This window comes from Adiantum capillus-veneris, chromosome 16, assembly GCF_014529385.1.
Source record: "Adiantum capillus-veneris isolate H3 chromosome 16, ASM1452938v2, whole genome shotgun sequence".
NCBI lineage: Eukaryota > Viridiplantae > Streptophyta > Polypodiopsida > Polypodiales > Pteridaceae > Adiantum > Adiantum capillus-veneris.
In genome coordinates, this window is record NC_140946.1 from 85,856,364 (window position 1) to 85,876,788 (window position 20,425).

General features: G+C 45.8%; 1 protein-coding gene across 14 annotated transcripts in view; it reads right to left on the reverse strand.

The window, feature by feature from the left end:
• LOC147439388 (uncharacterized) overlaps window positions 1–20,425 on the reverse strand; it is a 258,172-nt gene that overhangs the window by 80,351 nt on the left and 157,396 nt on the right. For 11 of the 14 annotated variants that reach the window (XR_015184590.1, XM_086485235.1, XM_086485227.1 and 8 more), the window contains 2 exons: window positions 19,469–19,538; window positions 19,023–19,105 (listed from right to left, as the gene is read on the reverse strand). Coding sequence is in view for 12 of the 14 variants with exons in the window: in XM_086485235.1 (XP_086341361.1) it covers window positions 19,023–19,105; window positions 19,469–19,538 (153 nt within the window). In the remaining 2 variants the exon portion in view is untranslated. Of the gene's footprint in view, window positions 1–19,009; window positions 19,106–19,468; window positions 19,539–20,425 lie in introns of those variants that run through there. The other 3 variants (XR_015184591.1, XM_086485236.1, XM_086485234.1) reach the window with 2 other exon arrangements.

The following is a 20,425-nucleotide window of genomic DNA, read 5'->3' on the forward strand; positions in this document are numbered from 1 at the left end:
GAGTAGAAACCACTGTGGGGGGGCATAATGCCATATAATCTGACCACCTGTAAGTGTGAAAAAGAGTGGAGCTCGGGCCCAATGCCGAAGAAAGGCAAATCGTCGAGCCTCGGCTGCTCTAGATGTACCTGAGGAAAAATCCCACTACCAAATCAGGGTGGGAATGATGTCCAGCCAAATGGCAGTAAGAATATCCTGAAGGAGCTGTGAAGCCGCACTGAGAATGTGAAGACAACGAGCTCTCCAAATATTCCATAGTGTAAAGCTAATGATGACTGAAAAAACTTCATCACGTGTCTGAGGATCCCCCTACCATGCGATCTGTGGTAACATAGCCAAAGTTCCTCGCCGATAACCAGTCGAGCTAAGTATAAGAGCTAGATCCGTGTCTGAGCCCTAATAGAAAAGATGCGGTCCGGGCATTGGCATCAACCATGAGACAGAGCCCCAAGTGAGAAATCCATCCTGAACACCTACTCTGCTAAGTAAAAAGCAAACTGGTAGCCACACTTTATGAGAAGAGGAGCATGACCAAAGACAGTGGGCCGGTGACTCATGTAGTCGCGAAGGACATCAAGTGCATAACGGATCATGACCCATAGTGGCTAGCCAAGTTCCAACTGGAAGTCCTGCATGTGCAATCATCCACATGAAAAAAGAAATACGACGAGCCACATGTAAATCCCAGATGGTTGACCAAAACTGTTGTAAATAGGCATAGGAGAAACCTGAATGTAACCAAAAACGCATACGAGTGGGCTGCTCTGGGTGCTGTCTCATCAATGCTAATCTTCCAATTCTGACAGTGTACTCAAAAAATGATACATGTGCACCAGTGGGGTTTGAGTGAGGCGAATGCCACTCTCCTGGGTTCCAATAAAGCTGAGATAAGGCACGACTTTCCCACACCCAAAGCCTCCAAAGGGCGGCATCAGCGGCTGCGAAACGGGGGTCAACACAACGACGCTTTCCGAGAGAGCCAACTACTCGTATGGCCTCCCATCGAGCGCCGGTGTAGACAAGGTGCGGAGAGGTGGTAGCAAATGTCAGCCTAGCATGAATCCCCTGAGAGGAGTCTGAATCCACTGTCAACAGCATGGTGTCTAAACGAACTAATAAGAGAGTGCTCTGAGCAAAGAGACCACTATGTGGAGGCATCTGAATCGTGCCTCGCATAACTACGTCCCACTGTGAAGGAATGGCAGAGTCAATCTCAAGAAGTTTGTCTGTCACCCCGCGACCAATGTCATAATGTTCTGCTACAAAATCTGCATCCAGCATACGCGTCTCATGAGACAGCCGCATAGAGGCAGTAGGGCCAGTGTCCCAAGCAGCCCAATCAATGTGAGTCCTCTCTCCAAGTTCACGGGGTGGGTTAACCGAAGAATCAAGAACTGTATCATTCCAAATGAGAGGCTCACGCTCAATCTCCTCACGACATGAGGGAGGTGAACGTATGAGAGCTCGTCGCATGGACCCAAATCTGAAGGAGTGATCGGATGAAGGGTGAGAGAGTGCTGGTGGACAAGGGGGCATCCGTAAAGAGAAAACGATACCCTGTACGCCAAGTATGACCATCTCTAGTGCCGAGGCGTGGAGATGTTGTGCAAAGAGCGACGTGAAGAAGCATCTTCCAAGGTTCTTGGCCGGGAAAAAGACCCCGAACAATAAGCTTGGTAAGAAGGGCGCGACTCTGTAATTCTGGATCAATATTGCCAAGGCCGCCCTCTGACCGAGTCCGAATAATCGTGGACCAGCGAACCCGAGCACACGTATCAGTAGTCCCATCTGTGTCACTCCATAAAAAGTTCCGCACTAGTCTGCGGAGCTGAGCTATCACTCCTGAATGTAGCATCCAACAAGAGGCCATATACCATACTGTAGCCAGAATGACCTGGTTGACGACCAATGCACGGCTAGCCAGCGACAGATGACGTGAAGACCAATGACATAGCTTCCTGTGAATAGAGTGTAGAACGGGTGCAAACTGCTGCTATGAGGAAACATCAAATCCAACCTGAAAGCCCAAATCTTTGGATGTCTGACCCGGCTGCAGCCATGTGAAACCATCAGCTACACCCCAAGTAGGTATGTCATCACTGCCAACCAGTAACCCATAGGATTTATGCCAGTTAATACGTGCACCACTGGCAATGCAAAAACCGTCAAGGCCTCCTGCATGGCATCAAGAGCTTGTAGCAAATAGTGCAACATCAGCATAGTGTCATCTGCGAACTCCTGATCGATAAGATCTGCTGCTGAAGGTACTGGCATGGTCAAGCCACGAAATGCATGACTCTGAGCACGAAGAAAATCTGACATAGTCTCTCCAACAAACAGATACAGATATGCTGCTAAAGGACATCCCTGTCGAACAGATCGAGAGAGCTCAAAACTGCGACTGACACGACCAGCAATTCTAATAGTACTGCGGGCAGTCCGGAAGATAGCGGAAATGCCTGCGATCCATCGCGAGGGGAAACCCATCCTGGCTAATGATCCTTCGAGAAAGTCCCACTCAACACGGTCGTATGCTTTCTCAAAGTCAAGAACGAAAAAAGCGAGAGGTTCATAAGATTATCTGGCCCACTCTACTACCTCATAAAAAGTGAAGATATTATCCAATATGCATCAATCCATGACAAAGCCTGTCTGAGAAGTATGAATAATATCTGGTAAGAACGGTCGCAAGTGATGGCTGATCAGTAACGCTAATATCTTATAGTCCGAAGGGAGTAGGGTAATAGGTCTCCACTGGCGGAGCTAAGTTATGCCACCCCCTTTCGGAATAAGAGATATGAGACCTGAGCATAGATCCGGATGCATATATCCTGATGCAAACATGTCCTGAAAACCGCGAAGCAGTGGTATATGCAATACATCCCTATAAATCAAAAAGACAGCTCTAGTGAGGCCATCCTCTCCTGGGCAGGAGGATGGATCTAGACTGTCGATAGCAGCATGAAGCTCTGCAAGGGTGAAGGGTGCCAACAAGATCTCGGCCATAGTATCTGTACAACGGCGTCGAGTGTGATGCCAGATCTACTCACGGGCAAGTAAAACCTCAGAAGTGCATACATCAGCAGTGAACAATGCCTCAAAATAATCTGCAGACATATCAAGAATAACATCAGGATGCATATGAAGTGGCCCTGAGCATCGCACAAAGTCCGAAGGGTGGTGCCAGGAGGGCGCTCTTTATCCGCAGCGAAGAAGGCTTTATTCATTCGATCAGCTTTAGCTATCCAATGAGATACTGAAGCATGACGAGTGACCTCAGACCTAGCCTCCTGTACGCGACGAATGTCCTCTGTGAGCTCTGTCTGTCTAGCAGCGAGATAAGCATCCTGAGGCCACTCCTCAAGCAAGCGTTGTGTGGAACCAAGAGGATTGTGAAGATCAGACTCATGTACTCTCAACTGTCGATGAATAATAGCAGTCTGAGCACAACAGTAAATACTAGACTAAGTAATGCAATGAGCAAGGAACTCTCCAGGGGGACCACGATAAGAAGCACCCGTGGACCATAAGTCACGAATCTGTTGCTGCAAAACTTCAGTGGTGAGAACACTGTCAGGGATGCGGCAGCCCCGTCTCTGTGCAGAGGATCTAGTGAAGGAGATAAACAATGAGATGGGTAAGTGATCTGAGAGGCTGGTTCCTCTCCAAATAGTAGTAAATCCACCTAGAGCTGCTGTCCAAGGGCCAATGTAAAAACGATCAAGCCGCTCTAATAATCTCCCCTGCTGTCTCTGAACCCCCCACGAGTAATGAAGTGTAGCAGGGTGATGACCAGAAGAGGGTATGTGCCATGCATCAACACCCTGAATAGCTAGAAGAAATCGATCCCAATCTGACTGATCATCGGGAGAGATGGATAATAGAACAGGAGGAGTGATGGATCGCCAATCAGAGTCGCTTTCGACATTGTTGTAGTCGCCTCCTACAACCCAGGAGTCTACAGCAGGTAGAACAGTAGCCAAAGAGGCCCAAAAAGTAGCCCTCTCCCCAGGAGTAGTGGGTGCGTAGACTGACATAAAACCAATGATAGAGTCCTGAATCCGAAGAGACACATAGATTGCTCTTCCAGCGACAAGGGTGCCATGCTACTGAACCGAGGCCAAGTAACGTGGCCCCACTGAAATGCATACACCGCAACTCTATCCATGAATGCCTAGAGTAGGCTCCCAAAAAGTGTGAGCGTCGGAGGGCATGAGATTACCAAAGGGAGTGGCAATCTTATGCTCCTGTACTAGTAATATATCCACAGTGCCTACTACATGAGCGTGCAAAACTCTGCGAAGTAAAATCTTGCGGGAACCTCTTACCCGAGAAGTCTGTAAACCATTAGCATTCCACGAAACTACATGTAAATCCATAGTCTGCACATCTTCTTGGAGACAGCTGGGCCATCCAAGGGGTGAGCTTCGGGCGGTAGGAAAGCAACCCGCAAGCCTTCTCTAAAATATGGCGTCTCATTGCACCAACTACGGACCTCAGCTTGTTTACATTGCATTACTGATGCTGCAGCTTTGACACCCCAAATGCGCATAGACATAGGAAGCACCACATCTGAGGATACATGAATGACCATAGGCAATGAATAGCAAGCATAAACATCACTCCATTGCATAGCACTAGTACAGGAAGGGAAGTGTGGAGACAGTACATCCGGAGCGGAAGTAGACAACCATGAATGAAGCTGAGCCATAGATTAGGCATGCACAAAATGTAGAACCTGATCCTCAAACCAGTCCTGAGCTGCGTGGAATGGAAGGAAAAAGGAATGGGTCGGCTGAGAGCGATTGCCTATTAAAGAGGGAACACAACCTGGCTTGTGATGCATAAGGTAGAGCTGTACCCGCAGTGGTCCTTCTGAGTCACCACACATTTCAGCCCGATGAATGCCCCAGGAAAGAGGACAGGAGCTGAGAAAACTGCGTGTGACGTAAGTATGAGCCGATGAAGGAGGGGGAGGACCAGAAGGTGGGGGGGAGCAAGGGCGAGAGGGAGAGGAGGAAAAGGGAGAGGTAATAGCGGAGAATGATCCATCTGCATGGGAATTGGGACAACTTTGGCATGCATGTTTTGGGCATCTGAAGTTTTCTCGTTTGCTACGTTTGTGAAAATATGGTATGGTATTATGTATGCCAAGTGTGGGCAAAATTTTGCAAATGTCGTTGTGGATTCAAAGGTTGTTTCACATGCAAAACTTTGGCATGGACGTTTTAGGCATCTAATTTTTTTCAATTTGTTACGTTTGCAAAAATCTGATATGGTTGCTTCTTTGCCACCTCTTGAAGCATCTGTGAAGCATGTTTTTGAAGGTTGTGTTTTGGGTAAGATGCAATGTTCAATGTTTCCAAAGGATGATTCAGTAAGGGATACATGCAGGTTGCAGGTTGTGCATAATGATGTTTATTGGACTAAGCAAACTCCATCCTTACTAATTGCCTGTACTTGGTGAAGGAGCGGACAGGAGAACGGCAAGAGAAGGAGGAGCTGGTAGTAGAGGTATGTGATCCTGTGCTGAAGAGGAAGAATGGCGAGGAGAAGCAGGGGGTAATGGGGTGGTGGAAACTTGAGAGGGAGCAAGAGAGGTAAAAGTGGGGGCGGCATGCGGTGTAGGTTGCTGACGAGGACGGAATGAATGGTTACGACCCACTGTCTGCCATGCATTCTCAGTAGGAACTGAAGCAGAGGCAGGGACATGGAGGGTCGAAGCTCGAGGAGCACCTGCAGGCTGTCGAGGTGCTCGAGTAGTAGTAGGCGGAACCGGTTGTTGACGCTGACCACGTGACTGAGCATGAGTGCCAAGAGCTGGCTGTTGTTGTCGTCGATGGCAGGGCAGGGTGGGGCAATCTCGTGCCAAGTGTCCCATCTCGTGACAACGCAAGCACTGCCCTTGGCGACCAGTGACTACCATTCGGCAAGAGTAGTCTCGATCGTTCACAGCCACAGTAACTGTATCTGGTAATAAAGTATCCCCAAACACCAGGACCTGAATGCAAGGTGGACCAGAGGAGAAGATGCAGGATCCTGGAACTAATGTGCCAAAATGAGCAGCAATCATCTGAAGGAGATGCTCATCAATAAAATGCAGAGGCATATCAGGGAAGGAGAGCATCAGAGGGAATCTGGGAATAAGGTGTCGATTGTCAAACTCCTCAGTAGTAAACTCGGGATACCACCTCGTCAAGTATATCATCCTGCGATTAGAAAGTATCGGAGAACGAGCCAGAAGAGCTGAGGCAGTGGCGGGATCTGAAAGACGTACCATGAATATGCCTCTGCCAAGGAATGTAAGCTCCGAGATCCATCCCTGAGTAGTGCCCAATGCAGCCTGACACCAATCACGTATGGAAGATCGAGGTGGAGACTGTCCAATCATCCGACCAACCAAGGCATGCTGTGCCAAGTGTTGTATTTTGGAGTCAATGCGTGTCAACAGGTCGCCAGTACAGTCCACGCGACAGGCGAGTGGTGATGGAGCGCCGTGCGTAGCACTCGAGACCGGCAAAGCCGCCATGAAGAATGGGCTAGACTCACGAACGGGAAAAGGTCGCCAGTACAGTCCACGCGACAGGCAAGTGGTGATGGAGCGCCGTGCGTAGCACTCGGACCGGCAAAGCCGCCATGAAGAATGGGCTAGACTCACGAACGGGAAAAGAAAGACCCGAAAGGAATCTTGGACGCTCTCTCTCTCTCTTGCTTTCTCTCTTTCTCTCTTTCTCTTGCAGGTGGTAGTCAAGGTTTGAGGCTGAGGCAGGTATGGTGTACGGGAGTAGGGTTTCTGGAAATTAGGGTTAACGGGATTAGGGTTTGCATAGGAATTAGGGTTTGCAAAAATCAGGGCGCGCAGCAAGCAGCACCAGGGCGCGTGACAGGGGGGCTGATGTTGCAGCGGCTTCGCACAAGCAACAGGGTTAGGGTTCGCGCAGCAGCAGCAGGTTTCGCCACGCCCATGCAGGAATTTCGCGCGCAGCAGCAGGGTAAGGGTTTGCGCGCAGGCACAGGGTTCGTAGCAGGGTCTCTCTCTCTCTCTCTCTCTCTCTCTCTCTCTCTCTCTCTCTCTCTCTCTCTCTCTCTCTCTCTCTCTCTCTCTCTCTCTCTCTCTCTCACACCACCCAGAAAGTGCATGTAACACAACCTAGATCAACATAATGTCAATCGAGGACACAAATGACACGATAGGCAGACGGAGGAAATCTCTTTAGCTTGTCAAGCTGAGACCATCCTACACATACAACACTCTAGAAGGCCAACTAGACCACAATCTAGAGTCTCACTGCACTCAACTACACCACCTACCCACAAACACACAAACGGAAGAAAACTCACTAAACCATGCTAGAATCGTACGAAACTTAAGGAACACCATCCCCTCACTAGGATACACCTGTCCCAAAGCCTTTGCACTCAAAATCCTAGCTCTAACCCATCTGCGGAAACGCGTATAAAGACAGAGCTGATTGGACGTGCCCGAAACTGAAATCTATGAGTACCTATGCGTAGCTTATGTTGCTACGATTCTAACTACTAGTTGCAGGGAAAAAACAGACATCGTTTGATATACCTACAGCCGCAAAGAGCTCGTAGATGCGTAAGTGCGTTCGCTCCGTTCCGCAAGGAATGCTCTTGCCGAGGCTAGCACGATGGTGCAGTCGGATCTACAATGTGATGAACAAGCGGGGAGTAGCAACAGGATAAAGCTCACGCTCTCTCTTCCTCTCTCACACAAAGTAGACGGCAACGCTAAACTTCAATTATGATTAAGTGTTCTTACAAAAATGACCTAGGTACCTTATATACTAAGGTTACCTTAGGTTAACCAAAAATAGAGTTTCAAGGGTCAAATGGCTTGGTTTTTACAATCAGGAAGTGCCATTATACCTCAGCTTCTGCAACTAGACTACCTGCTTATTACAATTGATGTTTCTAACCATAATCCGAAGCATTTCATAATTCTCAGAGAATAAGGCTTTGGTACGGAAATTGAGTTATGTCGTGCTGCCGCCGGTCAACATTCTCCCCGTCCGCGTTTATGTCATCCCTGACATGACACTAGAGGAGGAGCAAAGAAGAAGTGTGCGCGCTTTACATGTGAGAATTTGCGGCCTTAGAGACAAAGAGGTACAAGAACTCATGGCTTTGATGGGGGTTCATGAACCGATGCACACAAGAGGTAGGCGAGTGGGCAACAAGAAAAATGGAAGCAATAGGGAAACCTCGAAAGAAAGGGCACCCATTCTTCGTTTTCCCTCCATGGAAGCAAAGGAGTTTTTGAAGAAAAGGCCAACTCTTAAGAAGACGGGCATCTTTCTCAGGGATGATCTTACCCTCTCGCAGATCGCTCATATGCAGGAGGTAATGCCGGCGATTAGAGCGACAAGGGAAAAAGGCAAGATTGCCTTTTACTGAGATGGAAGAATGGTAATACTGGAGCGACGCGCCACATGACGGTGCGAAACCAATCGGACCACACTCAAAGTTGCCGCCTGGAATTGTAATGGATCAATGCGCCTTGATGTGGGTGCTTTTGAGGATAGTTTTACTGGAAGAGACATCATCTTCTACTCTGAGACACATCAGGCCCTTGGGCAATCTATGCCTCCCATTAGTGGATACAGCCAGCATACAGGAGACGCGACTAGAGCACAGAGGGCAGGGCTCAGGGGGAGTGGCAGTCTTATTCAGAGAGGAGTTGCAACCTTTGATACATATAGCCCGCAGGGATGACCAGGCTAGGTACATGTGGATGAGATTGAGAGCAGAGACATGCAGATGCCTTTACATTGCTATTTGCTACTTTCCCCCAAGCACGTCAAACTATACATCACCCAGAAGACAATCCCCATTTTCTATTTTGGATAATGACATATGGGAGTTCTCTAGAGATGGTGACATTATCATTCTAGGGATTTCAATGCTAGGATTGCCCATCACCAGACACTATTTATGATACTTCAAAGAAGATGCTGAGAGAGCACCAATAATTATATAAAATATACTCAGATAAATAGAATTTATCACTTATTACTGAAGCCGAAGGATATAGAGAGAAATAGATAGAGAGAGAGAGAGTGAGAAGATCGACACAGTACTGGGGACCAGAAGATGGGATCGTCTCCCCCCTTAAAGAGAATCCTTTATTAACGAGAATATTTTCACAAGCACAAGAACCGGAGAAAACCCCTCCGTTCTAAATCTCTGACTCGATGGTCGTTCCTTCCCGTAAGGGAAATCCAAGAGAAGAGCTCTCAATCCTTTTTCCGTCTGTAATCGGAGTCGAGACTCCGTAGACAATTTCCGAATTCCGTTCACGACTCCCAAGCGTAGGCCGAAGCCTTCTCGCTTCTCCTTTGCGATGAAGTACCTGCAAACACACGCGACAACAATTCATATGGCGAATCCACAATAGATACGTGTCGCTCTTGCGTGGGAAGGGCGACTTCCGTGCTTCATAGTCTCATGATCTCTCGCGTCTTTTCGCGGGAGAGTCTTCTCTTGCTAGCATTGGTAACTCCTTTTCAGTGAGGGCATGTGGTGCTTTTATAGCTCCTTGACCACGGAACGAATAGCTGCTCGCGTAGAGATCGCAACCGTTTTTTTTTTTTTTTCAAAAAAATAATTCGTATTTTTTTTAATGTTCTACCCAAAATAGGGAGAGAGAATTCGCTGGCTGGTTTTGTTGCTTTATTTTCTAAGTGGCTGCCCACTTATTAAGTGGGCGGAAGGTATATTGTAAAATTGGTCTGAACCTACCCAAAAACTCAATAAAACCTTATAAGTTTAAAACAATACTTTTCACAATACTTCCCAGGCGTCCATGGATGCAACCACATGTACGAATGCAATGCAAACATAGATTCCTCGCGGGAAAGCGTCTGCTCTTCCCGGAAAAACTTGTTAAAATTTTCTGCTTTTTAAGAAAAGCTTCTCAGAACCCATCTTTATTCTTGTGCTTGCGTCTTTACGCGTATTCCTCTTTTCGAGTTCAGATTTCCTCTCGACTATGGATATCCCCTTTCCGATGCACCCGTCACCCACCTTGTGACGCATCAGGAATACATATCACCTAGTCCTTTTATACCGAACTTACGGTACAATCCCCTTCACGATACTCTATGTCACCCATCCTATGACGCGTCAGAGATGTCCGTTCCTGGATGGTCGGATACTTCTTTCCGATGCTCTCTGTCACCCATCCGATGTGATGCATCAGAAGTACCTGTTCCTGGTGGCCTTACAAATATTCCCGTTCACAGTGCTCCCGTCATTACTTTGAATGACGCACTAGGAATACTCTGTACTCGGATGTCTCCAGTGAGAAAAACCCTCTTACTTAAAATTCCAATAATTCATTTAGAATTATTTTTCCTGGTGTTCCAAGCGAGAAAACCCTCTCACTTATAAATTCAATAATTCATTTAGAATTATTTTTATGTCAGATAAAGCCAATTTAGCAACATCCCTCTCACTTATAAACAGTTGTCCTCAACTATAGAGGTCCAACTGAACTGCCGGGAGAAACCGGAAAAATTCCAAATCTTGCTCAATGGTGAATTGAGCTGGTCCTTTCTCAGTACAAAACTTAAAAAGTAAATTAAACAAAAATTTCATAATTCAATACGTACCTTACCAGCTCATGTCCTTCCTCTAGTACCTCGAGGATATCCTTCACCAATCATCAAACTTACGAGCCATACTCGTCATTCGCGTCTTTCCAACAGATCGGAAGTTTCCTCATCCGAGAATTTGTTAACTCAATTCCACCTTCTCAATTCCGAGAAGAATAATCCTCCTAGAAATCAATCCAGGTACCTGTCCTTGCGCATAATCCTGCGCTGCTAGTCCTGAGGATATTAAACCTCTTGTGTCCTCCCACACTGGGAATGCCCAAGTCATAGAGCATTAAGGTCGGTGTCTTTCTTTCACAAACAAAGTTTGCGATCACCTTAAAGAAGGTTCTTGTTCCGAGGCGTCGCTCAACGTAGGCGGACGGTTCCCATCCGAAGATTCTTTGTGCACGGCAGCACTTCCTTCCAATCTCTTCCTCCTGCGAGGTATTACCACCAGCAGTGTTTTCCCGACGCCCATTAGCGGCTCTTCCTTAAAAAATCATAAAAAATGATTCACTTACGAGCATCAATGACGACTTGCAAAATCTCACGCAGATATAGGATTCTAGCCATAGCATTTTCTGAACGTACATTCAAACCCGGTTCACAATAGAGCGAACCCTCTTTCATTCTCAGGGATGTTCTCCCAAGTAATTCTTACCATTTTGAAACGGTTGGCGAACTATAGTCTTACGAACATAATAGTTCGAATTTATTCTAGTAGCGTGTAAATGCTACTTGACATGCTCATGGAGAAACATATACCGCAACCAAAAGTTGCTACTGTAATGGTAAAGGCACATAGAGTACTCAATGATCAACGACCATCAGAAAACCTCTTCTCCGTAGAGAAACTCAAAATCCTTCTACCGCACACATCTCAAATAGAGATTCTCGTGTCGGAATATCCGTGTGTGAAAAAAGGCGCTCAAGAGAGTATAACAAACTCCCGTCGAGTTCCTAAAAAGGAAGTTGATTCATCTCATTCCGTTCAGCAGAAAAAAAATTCAACTAGTAGATGACCCACCTTGGTGTAGGTCTGCATCTTGGTGTGTTATCCATGTACCCAAACGTGTACATAATTCTTAAGTTGTGTTAGAGTTTCGGTGTAGCTGGGAAATTACCTTCCCTTCGTAAGATCCTTAGAGCGAAGACGCTCAACTTGACGATCCCTTGGCTCGATCTTAGAGCAAAACCCACTCATCAAATAATCTAGGAATTCAATCCTTGGATTCCTCTAGCACAGGCTGTAGTCGTTGCTTGTTCCTTCCTTCGTAAAGAGAGTATTCCTTCACTTGTGTGAAAAGCACTACTATATCTTCCCTTACCGGGTAAGCATGTAGGCTTAAAGAGTACTCAACCTTCATGAAAGCTTTTCTTTTCTTAAAAGCTCAAAATGGTTCCTTCATAATTTCCTACCAGCAATAGCAGGTAATTTGTTGGAGAACTACCGGATACCACATCAATCATGGACCTTCCGGATGGTTAAGCAAAGCAGTTCATATAAAACAATGTTCTAACTCAACCTTACTCTCATAAACACTCGAGAGTGATTGTCCTTGTTAGACACGTGCATATCTCGTGCATAAAAGCAATACGCAGTTCATGAGTTCCTTAAAGATTTAACTTTGATCAAAGACATGCCCTCTCACTTAAAGTTTGAGGGTCTTCTATTCAAAAACTCAGGAGTTAAATTGAATTCCCTTACTCGAAACTTTCTGTGTTCAATGATTCTCGTCCCACTGCAGGGATTGTATTCTATGTACACTAAGGTGTACACTTTCAGCTTTTATTGCTCACTCCACCATCTGCTACAAAGTATCTTGCAGATGCGTCTACAAAATTCGGGCAAAAGTCCTTCGTTGAATTTCTTCATCTTTCCTTCCTCAGAGAGGGTCAAGAGTGGATCTACCTTGGCAAGAGTGAACCACTACTTGCTTTGGACTCGCTCGTATTTCTATTGGGCAAACCGATTCCAATCTTCTTGAATGCCTTCCTCAAAGCGTAGAGGAAAAAAATTTGTCCGAAAATTCTGCCTTGAATTGAATCCAAGTCTTGTTGTAAGTTCCTTGAAAAGCTTTGGTATACCACCAAGTACTTGCAATCCCCCTTGAGGTGTTTGGTCACATGCCTCACCTTCGACGCTTTTCAGAAATTGCCGCTTGCAAAGGCAACTTCAAACTGTCGAATGAAAGCGTTAGCTTTTGGAACATCTTCCCATCCGTCAAAACTATCAAACTTGACGGAGTGTTCTGAGGTCTAAAGACCACCTTCATATCCTTCCTGAAATGACGGGATTTCTTGGCTATGGTTATGGATTGATGTTCATGGATATTTTCTGGATTTTGAAGGATCTCGACCATTCCACTCCTTGGATTCTCTAGGTTCTTGAGCATCATGCTCTTGTTGCCTTCTTAGAGAATCCCAAGTCTCGTGTCGACTTCTTGCAAAGAGGAAAAAAAATTCCAACTCTGCGAGCTTTTTCCTGCAAGACTTAGGTTTCCGCCTACTTACTTCTCTCTTGCCTTGTCATGGCTTCTTCCCGTATCTTCCCAGAGTCGTCCTCCTTTACAGAGAAAGAGAGGAGACCATGCTCTGATACCACTGTCACAAACAGGAGCGCATAACAATATAAAATATACTCAGATAAATAGAATTTATCACTTAATACTGAAGCCAAAGGATATAGAGAGAAATAGATAGAGAGAGAGGGAGTGAGAAGATCGACACAGTACTGGGGGACCAGAATATGGGCTAGTCCCCCCCCCCCCCCCCCCCCCTTAAAGAGAATCCTTTATTAGGGAGAATCTCTTTACAAGCACAAGAACCAGAGAAAGCCCCTCCGTTTTAAATCTCTGACTCGATGGTCGTTCCTTCCCGTAAGGGAAATCTGAGAGACGAGCTCTTAATCCTTTTTCCTCTGTACTCGGAGTCGAGACTCCGTAGACAATTTTCGAATTCCGTTTCGGGAACTCCCAAGCGTAGGCCGAAGTCTTCTTGCTTCTCCTTCGCGATGAAGTACCTGCAAACACACGCAAACACGCGACAACAATTCATATGGCGCATCCACAATAGATACCTGTCGCTCTTGCGCGGGAAAGGCGACTTCCGTGCTTCATAGTCTCGCGATCTCTCACGTCTTTTGGCGGGAGAGTCTTCTCTTGCTGGCGTTGGTAACTCCTTTTCAGTGAGGGCATGTGGTGCTTTTATAGCTCCTTGACCATGGCACGAATAGCTGCTCGCGTGCAGATCGCAGCCGTTTTTTTTTTTTTTCAAAAAAAAAATCCCTTTTTTTTTTTAATGTTCTATCCGAAATAGGGAGAGAGAATTTGTTGGCTGGTTTTGTTGCTTTATTTTCAAAGTGGCTGCCCACTTATTAAGTGGGCGGCAGGTATATTTCAAAATTGGTCTGAACCTGCCCAAAAACATAATAAAACCTTATAAGTTTAAAACAATGCTTTTCACAATACTTCCCAGGCATCCCTGGATGCAACCACATGTACGAATGCAATGCAAACATAGATTCCTCGCGGGAAAGCGTCTGCTCTTCCCGGAAAACTTGTTAAAATTTTCTGCTTTTTAAGAAAAGCTTCTCAGAACCCATCTTTATTCTTGTGCTTGCGTCTTTACGCGTATTCCTCTTTTCCAATTCGGATTTCCTCTCGACTATGGATATCCCCTTTCCGATGCACCCGTCACCCACCTTGTGACGCATCAGGAATACATATCACCTAGTCCTTTTATACCGAACTTACGGTACAATCCCCTTCACGATGCTCTATGTCACCCATTTTATGACGCATCAGAGATGGCCGTTCGTGGATGGTCGGATACTTCGTCCCGATGCTCTTTGTCACCCATCCAATGTGACGCATCAGAAGTACCCATTCCTGGTGGCCTTACAGATATTCCCGTTCACAGTGCTCTCGTCATTACTTTGAATGACACACTAGGAATACTCTGTACTCGGATGTCTCTAGTGAGAAAAACCCCCACTTAAAATTCTAATAATTCATTTAGAATTATTTTTCCTGGTGTTCCAAGCGAGAAGACCCTCTCACTTATAAATCCAATAATTCATTTAGAATTATTTTTATGTCAGATAAAGCTAATTTAGCAACATCACCCACAGATAGTCACAGATTGACTTCCGACGCCTAGTGCGGCGGAAGAATAGGGCATTTTTGGCTCGACTAGAGCAAGATCTATACCAGCTATTTTTGAGTCAAGACTCACGTGAGGCGTAGCGGCTCTTTCATGAGCACTCTGCCCCCCCTGCCATTACCTCTACAGAGGCTTGGGGCTAGTACTCTTCATCTTTGTATACAGTTCCTGGACAGGCGCCCTTTCCTGACCCTCCTGATCCATGCCCACACGCATGTGCTTTTTTCACCGCTAAGATGGTGAAGGAGGCCATTGACAAGATGAGGACTGGGAGAGCATATGATCATGATGGCTTAGTGGCTGAGCATTTCATGAATGCCAGAGATCTACTAGCAGAGCTTTTAGCAGTTATGTTTAATCGTGCCATTTGTGAAGGCTTGCCTGACACTTGGAGCCTATCTACTATTGTACCTATCTTCAAGTAAGGAGACCCTACGGAGCCAGGGAATTATCACACTATCATGATTGGACACACATTAGCACGGATGTACGCATCCAGTCTTGACCAGCAGCTCAATAGATGTGCACAGAGAGAGAGGATATTCGCAACCGGGCAGGCAAGGTTCAAGAGAGGCTTTTCTACTCTTGACCATATCTTGACACTCAGAGCCATCATTGAGGAGGGCAGATCACATGGGAGACGGATCTATTGTAGCTTTGTGGACTTCCGAAAAGCATTTGACACAGTACCAAGAGCTAGATTGATGTGCAGACTACAAGGGATGGGAGTACCTACAAAGCTCATTTGGGGGATCATGGCATTATGCAGGTGAGTAGAGGGGCAAGTACACACCTCAGATGGTCTATCTACACTGGTTCACTCCACTATTGGGGTGAAGTAGCGCTGCCCGCTCTCTGCTACTCTATTCGGTATGTATGTGGATCAGGTTTCTCACTATATTGAGAGCGATGGTGATAGAGGTGCACAGCTGGCAGGGACATGGATTCCACTACTGTTATATGCTGATGATATTGTGTTTATCTCCGACTCTCTGGAGCGGATGCAACGTCACTCGGATGCTCTGCATAGGTTTGCCCACGAAAGTGGATTGTCCATCAACCTTGGTAAAACCAAGGCTATGGTGTTTAATACCACCCCACAGTGATCAGGTGGTCAGCACCTACATTCATATACAATCACGAGACCGTGGAGTATACGGATGCTTACACCTACCTTGGAGGGGTTTTTAGCGGACAAGCATTTTCACTGAGGAGAGCAACAGAGACCAGATTTACTAGAGCCCATGCAGCATTGGATAGATTGGAGAGGATGTATTCGCAGGTTCAATTTCAGGAGCCTCGGACGAAGCTCTAGCTCTTTGACACTTTGGTGGCCTCTGCATTGCTCTATGGAGCAGAGATATGCGACCTTCATTGGATCATCACGGGAGGTCGGGTCACACGGATGGATGGGGGGACATGGAGAACCCTCTGGTCTCTATGATCTTGCGGCTCATTAGAGCCAAGGCTTCAGTACCACGTGGAATTATCCGGGCAGAGCTAGCGGCCCCCCCACTAGTGGTTGAGGCGCTCACCAGATCAGTCTCCTTCATACACCGCATGTGGGAACTTCCCACAAACAGATATGCCCGCCTTGCACTTGAGTCCTCTCGCCAGTTAGCCATGCAAGGAGATACAACATGCTGGTATGGGGAGATGACATCATGGTTTCAGGCGCATGGGTTCAACATAGACAGGTTGCCACCCTTCCAGTACTCACTGGATGCACCATCTCTCACTCTTAAACAGTTCGAGATAACCAGGCTCATCCGCCAGGACTTGACTCAGCTAGACACCAGAAGGACATGGATACAGCCAGCACAGGAGGTGGGCACAAACATGGCTTTCTACAAAGAGCATCTTCTCCAGCTTAAGGAGGACGGTTTTGTGACGAGACCCAGATACATGGACACCCACCTGTCTCATGGGATAAAATGTGCTATTGGCCAGATACGCACATCTTCACACCAGCTACGGATTGAGACTGGGAGATACAACGGAGTACCAGCAGAGGCCAGGACATGCCCCTTGTGTGACATGGAGCCTGAGACAGAGTTGCACTACACATGCCGCTGCCCCGTCTACTACTAGATAAGAGGCCACTTCCATTGCTTGTTTAGAGAGGTTTTGGACCACTCTCCAGAGTCATGGGGTACGAGGATCAGAGATGCCTGGGTTTGTTCCTGCTGGAGCTACGCAGACACAGAGGTAGCCTGATGAGAGGAGAGGCTAGCCAGTCTCAGAGACGGCTCACAGATTTCTTTAGAGCAGACACTAGGCAGCCGGAGGAGCTACTCCGGCAGAAGAGCTCACATTCGTCTCACACCAGAGGCACACTGCTCGACCAAACGATTGACCTGGGGAGATCCAGACGCCCACGACTGCGGAAGACTACACAGCATCAGAAGATTCGGATCACTATGGCCAGACATGCACGACGCCTGATCAGACTACTGAGCATGGAGGAGTTTGATGAGATCCGCCAGCGACCGATGCTTGATCTCCTGTGATTTAGCTATCCCAGCCAGCTGCGTACTTTGCTTAGTTCACATCGAGCAGCTTAGGATGCCATAGTATTTTTGTTTTGTTATGTTGTCAGTTAGTTTATTTTGTTACTCTGACTTTGTATAAGATCCACCACATTGGAACTTTCTGATCTCATAGGTCACTTTGGCCTTTTGAAGACATTAATTTAACATTTCATTTGTGTGTGTGTGTGTGGGGGGGGGGGGGGGGGGGGGGGCGAAAAATGAGGCTGTATTCTGTGTTCAAAAGAGACCTCTGAAGATGCTCAAAGGCCCGTCTCCTAGAGGAAGTACAAAAGTAGGGTAACAATGTGAGGGCTATTTGGAGGTCTGTATGATGAGTTTAAAATGAACCACAGGGGAGGTGCATAATTCCAGGTGATGTGACTATGGTCAGCTGCCTTTGGGAATGAGCGGGGTATGGGAGCCAGCCGAAATTTTGGTGGCCCCTGTTCTGCAGAGCCAATGCCATTCTTACTGTTCTTGTCCACGTCATTCGACGGCCCTGAGCGCTTGATATGGAGCTCTGTGTGTAAAGGCCCTCACGAAAGAGCCCTATTGTATAATGATGGAACATGTATTTTGCAGTGGTTGGTCATACTTATTGGAAGCTGAAATAAAGAGCTCACTATATTGCTTGGTGCCACGAAAGAGCGTTGGGCATATTCATGTCGGGACCACATGGTCTGTTCTCCCTCCCTTGTAGCTGCTAGTGCTTTACGCTTTTGAAGACATGATGTAATTGCTAATTGGTGTAGGGGATTTTCCCCAGATACCTTGTGATTGGACCATTTGGTCATTTTCCCTTAGTAATGCAAAACGATAAAAGCCCCATTTTCTTGCAAAAAGAAAGATCTTTTGCCACCCTCTATGGATTTTCTCCGAGATCTTTACAGCTTACAATCCAAACCATTACAGTCACAAAAGCATTCTGCTCCACCTCCATGGTGCTATGTATCATCTCTGCAAATCCCTCTAGTTTCCTGAACTGCTTGTCCTTGAGTCATACAAAGTCAAGATGCGCCCATGTCGACTAGAATGGGACCCCAATGGCACATTCTACACAGAAATCTGTAAAGAACCCGTAGTGATGCTGTTTGAAAAATTACACATAGACAAAGCATAGGATAGGAACAGAAACTACTGCTTACATAACAAAACCAAGATGGTTTGATGAAAACGGGACACTACTGCTCACACATGAAACCTATAATGGTTTAAGCAAACAGGATACTCAACATCAGCACAACAAAGAATCGAAACCAAAATCGGCATGTGACCAAAAAAAAAGTTACACTTCATCCATAGGACCATAAACTAACATTGATTAGTCTACACAATTTTTCTAGACATTCGTGAGTGTGCCCACTCATGTGTACTGTTTTGAAATGAAAAGCCAGTTTCCTATATCTTAGATATGAAGAATACCTTTGCACCAAAACCCCTGTGTCACAACAAAAATACTATGCTTCTTCAATAACATGCTAAAATGCACAAGAAAGGAGAAGATTATCATGTATTGTTTCATACATTTTTCCTAGACCTCCATTATAAGTTTAAGACGAAAGCCATATTCCTGTGTTAGTATGCACCTTTATTGTGAGTCCTAGCTTATCCATTGACCACCTTCCTTACATTAGCTCTTGATATGTTTGCACTTAAATAGGCCTCTTGCAAAAACAGAATAAGGAACCTTGCTTAAGAGGCATACCCCATGCCAAGTGGATCACGGTTCTTTATCTGCAACATGAGGTTCTCCTCTGTGCACATCCATGATGCTAGGTTTGAATTATCCTTTTTACAAAAGTTTAAACAGCATAATCAGAACACCCTCTTCATATGAAAACCACTAATCAAGATGAAACTTTATGAGCGTCTTCAAGTTAACATCTGTTGGAAATTGAATTGATTGGCTTGCATTGTCACTGACTAATGCAATCATCAGGAGGAGTGACGTAAAGGCCTTTCATGCTTTGATACTTGTTTGAGAAAAGAAATTGACACATTATCAACAAGGCAGAAAGGGTATACACCCTACATGCTTTATCACTTTGGTAAATCTTACACCAAATTCAGGAAATGTAAGCTAGATTAATGAATGCACCTTCTAGCTTCTGCTAATTAAACCCAAAGAAATGAAATCTGATCTTTTTATACCATAGCAGCAGGCCGCTGATGTCCGCTCTTCCCAGGATAGAGTATACACATTTCCATCAGTGCTCGGAGCCTGTCATCAAACCACCACACATGACTTTAGAAACCAAATCTAGTTCCACATTATGTTTTCTCCCAAATAGTGAACGTTTCTTGCCAAAATGGATGCATGTGGCATTCCTGCTCAACATTGTAAAAGTGGCCTTGGCAAATTGCTTAAAAATACTTTTAAGTACTTAAAGACAGTGGATTCAATTCTAAATGTATTTGTACACATGTAGGTTCCCAGCACAGTATTCTGTTCTTGATGCAGCTGCAAGAAAGTGCTGTTTGGACCTACCTGACAATCATCATTTCAAACTTTATTCGAGTTACATACCTTAACAACAGATGCAAGGTATATTACCTTTCACGATCATCCTTAGCAAAGAATGCCAATAAGATGCACAGTATTTTGCCTCAAGATGCATGCTTCCACAACATGCTACCTATGTTTTTACAAAAACTTTCCACCTTAATATGTGTATGAATGTACGCTTAGAGCAGCGTAGACATACTCCGTTCATTGTGTCGTTTTTATTCCAGGTCTCATACCGGGAGAACAGGCTTGCTAACATTTGTCAGTCAACCAATTACATGGGACAGAAAGAAGATACTGGTGAGAGAAAAAAGAGGAGAAGTAAGGAAATTCTGCCGACATCTGTAAAAGACCATATAGACATACAACATAACTGCCATAGATTCTTTTTGGAGCACCTAGAGAACTAAAATCCCTAATCTAGATGAAAATAAGGGTTTAAACTAGTTTCTACATCAAAATAGACCATTGATGTCATCTGCATATCCAACATCTCCTCTAAGTGTTAATACAGGAAAGAGGGCTAGAAGAATTTTGGGAGACTTCTCGTGCCTCGTAATGATTGCTTCAATATATCATAGGTTTGGAGGTCATGAGTGTGG